The following is a 9,428-nucleotide window of genomic DNA, read 5'->3' as shown; positions in this document are numbered from 1 at the left end:
ATCTGGAATGTGAAATGAGAGGGGTTTTGATATACAGAGGATGAAATAGGCTTTGGGCCCAAAAATAAGTTGGGCTTGGCCCATGAGAAATGGACCTTGGGAGATAATGGGCTTTTGCTTCTTTGACTTTAGTGATGGTTTGATAATATCCGAGGATTAAGTTTGAGATAAAATTTATACGACTAACTTTATCTCAGGATAAGTTTATAATGTCAACCAAATGTGCAGTATAAATTTTGTTCAGACTTAATCTTGGCATATTCCATTTTATCCCATTTAACTTGAAATTATTTTATTCCATCAATCCAGGGATTATAATTTTATAATCGTTTAATTTGCATACCAAATGACCCCTTAGAGTAACTCGTAGAGAGTATAAATCCCAAATAACCATTTTTTTAGTTTCTATAATAGAAAAATAACAAATTTCACGAAGTTTCTAATTTCACGGATGAAACTTACCTGGTTAAATCATGGATATCACTTGTAAATTTGTGAAATTCCATAATAATAACTATTTTTCATTAACAATGTCATGATTATTATCATGGAGCTAATTTTACATGATTAATACTATAAGAATAGGTTGGTTGGGCAATTTAGAATAAAACAAGAAGGTTTTGACATACAAGGTTATATTGGCTTTTGTCGAGGATCTTTCGAAACAATCTCTCTACCTCCACGAAGTAGTGATAGGTATGCATATACTCTATCCTCTTTAGATCCCACTTGTAAGATTTCACTTGTATGTTATTGTTTGTTCGTTATATTGGCCTATGAGAGTGGTCCTTAAAATGAAATGGGCTTTTGTTTCTTTAATTTGACGAGTGTATACCATAATATTTGGAGCAAAAGTTGGGTAAACCAAGAATATAATAAAGATCGGTTTGGCTTAATTATATTACGAAAATGGGTCTTAAATCTAACATAATCTCAAAATTAACTCATTATTAAAATGGTATGCTAATACCATCTTACCACACTCTATGAGTTTGTTGTTTCCCACAAGTCAAAAAATAAAACTTTAGAAAAAGAGAGCGATAATACATAAGTTCTCCCTAATCCATCTAGTTTTTATGATTAGAAATAACTTTCTATCTTTACTAATAAAAGAAAAATAAATATCTGATGAATTAATCGAAGTGCATTAAAAAAAATACCTAAGTAAGATTAATATAACCAGCACATTACCTAAACCTATGATTCACTTAGATTTGCATCTATTTATTCATTATTTCTTCTTGTTTATGTCACCATCCACCACATTATTTAATTACATTACAATTTGTGGTAAAAAATAATTCATAATTGATATAGAATAGTTTAACGAGATTATAGTGACACATTAACGATTTATTTTGATAATTGGGAAAATCATTATCCTAGGCCTCTTAATATCTAAAGAAAATTAATTCATTTACTTAATAACTTTATTATTCTTGTTATTTATTCTTTGATAGTCTAATATAAATCCAAAATATATATTATACCTCGGAAAATTGATTTAAATTGATATTTTTGGTAATACCAAAGTTTACTCATGATCATTTATCCTTTTAGAATGAGTTTTGAGTGTGATAACAACTTATTACAACAAATAAAATTGCAACCAGTGGCATAGCCACATATAGACCAGGTGGTCAATTAGACACCTTTCGTTAAAAAATTATATTATGTATAATATTTTTCATATATATATATATATTAAATCTTGGACATCCTCGACAAAATTTCTAGCTATGTCCCTGATCTCAACAATTACACTATTAAAGTGTAATTTTAATATAATGACTCAAACATTTTTAAAAGTACATGAGTATAACATAACCAACATTCTTTTTTTAGATCTAATATGTACGTAAAATTCATTGAAGAGCTTTTCAAAATTATATATACTTCATTCTTTTTGCCATATTGTTGCAATATAATTAATATCTTCTATTAATAAAACATTTAAAAACCTACGAAATGAGTAATTTAATATTTTGTCCATCCTCAGAGATAGATTTGGCTATTTAATTATCTTCCTGTTATAATACTTCAGAATTAAATATCATCTCAGCTCAATAAATTTAAACTGCACAAATAGTTAATTACTAGTAACACTTCATTAAATAGACTGATGCATGCCGACCCATTTGATTGTTACTTAAATTTTATTTTTGTGAAAATTAAAAAGCAAGCGTGTTAAGAGTGAAATTTTGGGAAATATAATGTTGAAAATATATGTAGATACAACAATTAAATTTTAAATGATTTTCATCAATCTAAATTTTTTGATAGAGTTACTTGATACGTATATTGTGGAAGATATCACAACACTCGATGAATTAATTAAGATACATATAAAAATATGCGAAAACTATTTCATATCTGACGAGCAGTCAGAAATTTCGAGAAGTGTGTTTCTGCTAGTAATTGAAATTTCATATAGATTTCACATGTACACTGGATGAATTATTTCCATCTATCTAAAAACTTGGTGATAAAGTTATCCGATATACATCTATAGCAAGTATCTGGTAGACTAGTCAAGATACACACGTAAATTGACCCAAATATACTACAAAATGCCACGTAACAATTACTTATGGAGTCATTTGGTATGTGAGATAAGGATAATAGACATTTTAGGATAAAATTTGAGATTAGTTTTATCCTATATTCTATTTGAGATATTAGCTAATCACAAAATTGAACTAAAATAGTGAGATTATAATATCCCATATAAAAGGTATGATAAAATACATTTATAGAAAATCACAAGCTTACATATTTCATCCCGTGTATCAAACGATTCCTAAATATATTCTTTCATCAATCTAAACCTTGATGACATAGTTACTCAATTCATATGGACTACTTACATATATACAGACACAATATATAACCATATGATAAATTTGTCGAGACGTACACAAATAGATAAAAACAATATTATCGCATATCAAACGTACATGAATAATTCATTTCATCAATCTGAACCTTGATGACAGAATTACTCAATCCATGTGATAGTACCTATATAAAGAGACATTAACCACGTGACAGATTAGTCGAGACATGCACAAACTGATAACAACAATATTAGTATTAGTACTACCTACATAAAAAGAGGTGATAGGAACAAAAGTCATGGTTCATAAAGGCCATGAATACTTTTAGACCAAAGATTTTTTCAAACAAATAGCTATCTACATCTGTACTCAGAAAGAGAAAGCATAAACTGTTGGCAGGAAGTTGATTAAATTTCACCATTAATGGCATACAGAGCCCAACCCACAAGATAACATCACTATACATAAAAGAAAAAGTCTTCTACTTTTGATTTAATATAATAATTAGTACACAAGTCAACTAATTATTTAAAAAGACGCGGATTCGTCGGTTATCACTCTCTAGTAAATGATCATCTTTTTTTACTTTTAGGATATTAGTAGACGATTTGATGTTTCGTTAATCGTTAGTCCCAATTAGAGCTATATTTTGCATAGTTTTTGAAATATTACATAAAGGTGGCTGAAAAAAAGATATTTGCGTAAATTAACCTAATATTTTGAGTAAGATTTTAAGTTTTTGCACGTATGATATTTGAGTTTAACTTATTATACATTACACAGTATAAGAAATTATAAATAATCATGCATTCAGGAAAAAGTATTCTCTTCATCCCAAATTTGTTGACATATTTTGCTTTTCGAAAGTTAATTTAATTAGTTTTATTTGGATTAGTTCAACTTAATATTTTATAGTTAAAAATTTAGATATCGAAAAACTATACGAAAAAACTATAAATTGCAACTTTCCTCATGTCAATTTGCTAAAAAAAGTTGTATTTTACAATGTATATCAAGGTTCACGTCAAGGGCAGCTTCGGTGAAAAATTAAACTCCCTCTGATCCATATTCAGTGAATTGTTGAGTTTTTTTATATATATATAGTTCAAAATAAGTGAACTATTCAAAATTCAAGAAAATTATCAGGACTTTTGTATTTATCTTTTATTTAATAAGGTTTTTAACTACGTCACATTTTCTACAAGAATAGTTTAAAAATAATCAAAAAAAAAATAGTACTAAATAGTAACACTTTATTCATGTACCATAAAATATTTTTCATAAAAGATGATCGATCATACCAATAATTCACTTAATATGAATCAGAGGATTTGAGTACTATCTATATAAATGACAGAGATACCGTAAAAGTCAAATTTCCCAGAACGAAATTAAAAGGCAGTAATGAAGTAAATGCTTGTGTTTGTGTGCGGGGGAGAGGGGCAGTTGCAAGAATTAAATCTTCTGCCCAATTAGAGAGCACAAGCATTTACTTCATTAGAAGGTGACAGTTGAGTTCAGTTCTAAGTTGTAATTATTAAGTGGACCTACCATGTGATTTTCTTGCACTATATAATAGGATCATATTGTAAACATTCTTGCATGCCTTGGATATTATTAGTAGTGTTCTCTTTTGTTATATAGGGTTTAAGAGTTGGAGTCATATATATAATTATGGGTTGTTTATTATCTGGTCGTAGTGTTGGGGTTTTAATTCTCTTGTTTGTGTTTGTTGTGGAAAGTTATGTGGTGTTTGGTGATGATGTTACGAGGGGAGTTGAAGATGATGAAAAGTTTCTATTTAAGCATCGTCGTTTTGGTGATCGTTTTGGTGGGTTTAAACATGGTGCAGGTCTTGGTGTTGGTGGAGGAGCTGGTGGTGGTCTAGGTGGAGGTGCGGGTGGTGGAGGTGGTCTTGGAGGAGGAGCTGGTGGTGGTCTAGGTGGAGGAGGTGGTCTTGGTGGTGGTGCTGGTGGTGGTCTTGGAGGAGGAGCTGGTGGTGGTCTAGGCGGAGGAGGTGGTCTTGGTGGTGGTGCAGGTGGTGGTCTAGGCGGAGGAGGTGGTCTTGGTGGTGGTGCAGGTGGTGGTCTAGGCGGAGGAGGTGGTCTTGGTGGTGGTGCTGGTGGTGGTCTAGGCGGAGGAGGTGGTCTTGGTGGTGGTGCTGGTGGTGGCTTAGGAGGTGGTGCAGGTGGTGGTCTAGGCGGAGGAGGTGGTCTTGGTGGAGGTGCTGGTGGTGGCTTAGGAGGTGGTGCAGGTGGTGGTCTTGGTGGAGGAGCTGGTGGTGGCTTAGGAGGTGGTGCAGGTGGTGGTCTTGGTGGAGGAGCTGGTGGTGGCTTAGGAGGTGGTGCAGGTGGTGGTCTTGGAGGTGGTGGTGGTCTAGGAGGAGGTGTTGGAGGTGGAGCTGGTGGTGGCATTGGAGGAGGTGCTGGTGGTGGAGCAGGTGGAGGTATTGGAGGAGGAGCCGGAGGGGGTGGAGGCATTGGAGGAGGAGCTGGAGGGGGTGGAGGCATTGGAGGAGGAGCCGGAGGAGGTGCTGGTGGAGGAGTCGGAGGAGGTGCTGGTGGTGGAGCTGGTGGAGGCATTGGAGGAGGAGCCGGAGGAGGTGGTGGAATTGGAGGAGGTGCTGGTGGTGGCATTGGAGGAGGAGCCGGAGGAGGTGGTGGAATTGGTGGTGGAGCAGGTGGTGGTGTAGGAGGTGGTTTTGGTGCAGGTGGAGGTGTTGGAGGTGGTAGTGGTGGTGGTGGTGGTGGAGGAGGAGGAGGAGGTGGTGGTGGAGGTGCAGGAGGAGGTTTTGGAGCAGGTGGAGGATTTGGTGCTGGTGCTGGTGCTGGTATTGGAGGTGGAGTTGGTGGTGGCGGTGGCTTTGGTGGTGGTGGCAGTGGCGGCATTGGTGGTGGTCTTCATTGATTAACAAAGTTTCACTCTTCTTGCATGCAATAATAAGCAAGGGGTAGTAATGCTCTCCTATTTACTCTTAGAAGTGCCCTAGGTGCTCTTATATCAAGTGGTTAATCACCTTTATTAGTTGTTATTCTTTGAAAAACTTGTTGAAATTTGGTATTCCTAGTAACTAAACAAGTTCATATATATCTATCATACATATATTCTTCTTTTGTTGTTGTTGAGTTAAAGCAAAAGCTTTTGCCCATCTTGTCATCATTAATAAATATAGTTCTATTCTCAAGTTTGTACGTATCTCAATTATTGGTCTTTATCAATCTCCCCTTAATAATATAAATATATGATAACTCCGTGTTCATCAATACTTAAGTAGACTAGCTAGTTCGAAAATGTAATTTTTCATAACATACTAGTACTTCGACAAACAAATAAATAGACCTGATGAGATAAAAATAATAATTAGACTATCAATATATATAATTCAAATCCTATTTAGTAAGTATATATACTAGTGTTGTTCGAATATTAGTGATGCATATATGCATGATAAATTGGTAACATGCTCAGGAACAGAAAATGATGACTAATTCAGTATTCCTAGAAGAAGTTTATTATACATACCATCATCATTAATTATTCATGATTATAATGAGTGATAAATATGTGTATGAAAAATACATGTTTTGCACACATTTAGTTTTTTAGTTTTATTTTAATCCACCTTTAGATCGGCGGGGGGTTAGGCATGATCCCTACCTCGTATATTAATAATCAATAACAAAACACATGTTATGAAATGCCTATCCTCTTCAAAAGTTTCAAGATTGGACATGTCCAATCTTTTACAAAAATTGACTTCTAGTTGAGCCATAGTTTTCTCAAAATGTAAATGCATCAAGTATGCTAAAGGATTATAAATAGAGTTCTCCCTCCTTTCGATTTCCTGAAAGTAGAAACAGAGGACTAAATAACAATCAAAACACATCAACATATCTAATTTCAGACATCTTTTTACTCCTATGGGTTAGCATCCTTGATAGGCACTCTAGAACCCACCAATGCTCATGAAAATCTGAATCGATCGGTCCTCCATTCATCCAATTTAAGGTATAGATAACAAGACAATCTTCACAATCTTCTCCCTTTTGTCCCTATATATGTTGGAATAAAGTAAGGCGGTTCACTTGAGTTGCTCAACCGCCTCTTAGTCTGATGCTCATGACGTGTTATGGAACCTCCAACATGTCGGGGATAGGGACCAAGTAAGACATAACTAGCAGCATATAGGAGCCGACTTGGCATCAACGGCTTCTTGCCGCACTTGAGTAATCCAATGTGTGGTTCCACACGTTCATTTTCAATATTGACCATGAAACACCATGAGTAGCAGAATGTTAAGGTCCAAAACTCGAAGTGAAAGTTTTGAATAGTTTAACGAGATTATAGTTACACATCAACAATTTATTTTGATAATTGGGAAAATCATTATCCTAGGCCTCTTAATATCTAAAGAAAATTATTTCATTTACTAAATAACTTTATTATTCTTGTTATTTATTCTTTGTTAGTCTATATAAAAATCCAAAATATATATTATACCTTAGAAAATTGATTTAAAATGATATTTTTGGTGATACGAAAGTTTACTCATGATCATTTATCCTTTTAGAATGAGTTTTGAGCGTGATAACACCTTATTACAGCAAATAAATTGCAACCAGTGGCATGATCACATATAGTCTTCATCACAAAATTATATTATGTATATAAAAAATTGTAAATATATCAGTCAAAAATTATTTCACGCATATAATATTATAATCTTGGACATCTTTAACAAATTTCTGACTGCGTCACTGATCGTCTCAAGAATTACACTATTAAAGTGTAATTTTAATATAATAACTCAACATGTTAAAAAGCAAAAAGTACATTAGTATAACATAACCAACATTTTTTTTAGATCTAATATGTACGTAAACTTTATTGAAGAGCTTTTCAAAATTATATATACTTTATTCTTTTTGCCATATTGTTGCAATATAATTAATATCTTCTATTAATAACATTTAAAAACCTACGAAATGAGTAATTTAATATTTCGTCCACCCTCATAGATATATTTGGCTATTTATCTTCTTGGTATACTTAAAATTGTAAAATTTTTAAGTATATATAATTCAAATTCGATTTAATAAGTATATATACTAGTGTTGTTCGTATATTAATAATGCATATATGCATGAATGCATGCGCACTGCTCAGGAACAAAACAATGATGACTAATTCAGTATTACTAGAAGAAGTTCATTGTTCATAGATGTTTTGCATTTAGTTATTTGAGGTAAACGACGAGTGCGGATAAATGTGGTGATGATCATCTCGGCATATGCGTTAGCGTCCTTGACAGGCACTTTAAAATTCATCAACGCTCATGAAAATCCAAATTATTGGTCGGTCCTCCATTCATTCGATCGGAGATATAGATAATAAATTTATCTTCACAAACTTCTCCCTTCTATCCATATGTTGAAATAAGGTAAGGTGGTTTGCTTGAGTTTGACAAAATCAACAGCATAGGCTGGAAAACATCAGGCTTCCTCCATTGATGGAGGTTTGAAGCTCACGAGAGAATATTCAGAGAGAGAGAAAGTGGAAAGATATTATTGAGAATCAAAAACTGAAAATAAACAATACAGGGTATTGTGTATATATATACACATTGTTCAACTAACCAACTTGTTCTGACACAATAACAAACTTAACCAACTGATTTTGTGAACTCAACTAATTCTATGAACTCTAAAGCTAAATGTGATGAATTAAACTAATTACAAACTAATTGTAATCTCATCACCCCCACTCAAGTTGGAGGTGAGCTAAACACAGAGAACTTGCCCAAAAGTGTAGCATGCTTAACACCAGTTAAGGCTTTGGTGAAAACATCTGCCAATTGAGAGCCTGTAGGAATGTGTCGAAGTGTGATCAGGCCTTGTTGGAGCTTGGTTCTGACAAAGTGACAGTCGACCTCTATGTGCTTAGTTCTCTCATGAAAAACTGGGTTCTTAGCTATGTGGACTGCTGCCTGACTATCACAGAAAACAGGTATAGGCAAGGAACATTGCACTGTCATCTCATCAAGCAACCTTTCAAGCCATACCAATTCACCCACTACTTGTCTCACAACTCTGTACTCAGCTTCTGCAGAAGATAAAGAGACTGTGGCTTGTTTCTTGGACTTCCAACTAATGAGACTATCACCCATGAGGACCAGGTAACCACTAACTGACTTCCTTGAATCAGGACAAGTAGCCCAATCGGAATCACAAAAAGCATTGACAGTGAGGTCAGGTTTAGTGGAAACAAAAACTCCTAAAGTAGGATCTTGTTTGAGATATCTTAGAACATGGTAAGCAGCCTTCAAATAAGGTCTCTGGGTGACTACATGAACTGGCTGAGGTGCTGGACACTATATGCTATATCCATTCTTGTGTTGGAGAGAAAATTGAGCTTGTCGACCAACTTTTGATAGTGAGTAGGATCCAATAAATAACGTGCCTTCTGTGGCTTTTAGTTTCTCAACAGGATCAAGTAGTGAAGTAGTGGTCTTGCAGTCAAGTAAATCGAACTCCTTCAGGAGGTCAAGAGTAAACTTTCTTTGTGAAATGAGGACACCATCAAGTCTATATA

The 9,428-nt window shown here is 34.3% G+C and overlaps 1 protein-coding gene across 1 annotated transcript; it reads left to right on the top strand.

Moving 5' to 3' along the window:
- Positions 1 to 4,511: 4,511 nt before the first annotated feature.
- LOC125808698 (glycine-rich cell wall structural protein-like) lies at positions 4,512 to 5,744 on the top strand. Its single transcript, XM_049488355.1, has one exon. It carries the CDS (start codon positions 4,512 to 4,514, stop codon positions 5,742 to 5,744), a length of 1,233 nt encoding a protein of 410 aa, XP_049344312.1.
- The last annotated feature ends 3,684 nt before the right edge of the window (positions 5,745 to 9,428 follow it).

This window comes from Solanum verrucosum, unplaced genomic scaffold (assembly GCF_900185275.1).
Source record: "Solanum verrucosum unplaced genomic scaffold, falcon-dt-bn FXZP01000218.1, whole genome shotgun sequence".
NCBI classification, from domain to species: Eukaryota; Viridiplantae; Streptophyta; class Magnoliopsida; order Solanales; family Solanaceae; genus Solanum; species Solanum verrucosum.
The sequence above is the reverse complement of the archived record's forward strand: the minus strand, read 5'-3'. Positions and strand labels throughout refer to the sequence as shown.

Bases quoted from the DNA above. Each gene is read 5' to 3' on its own strand.
- LOC125808698 (XM_049488355.1), top strand. From the start codon at position 4,512: ATGGGTTGTTTATTATCTGGTCGTAGTGTTGGGGTTTTAATTCTCTTG.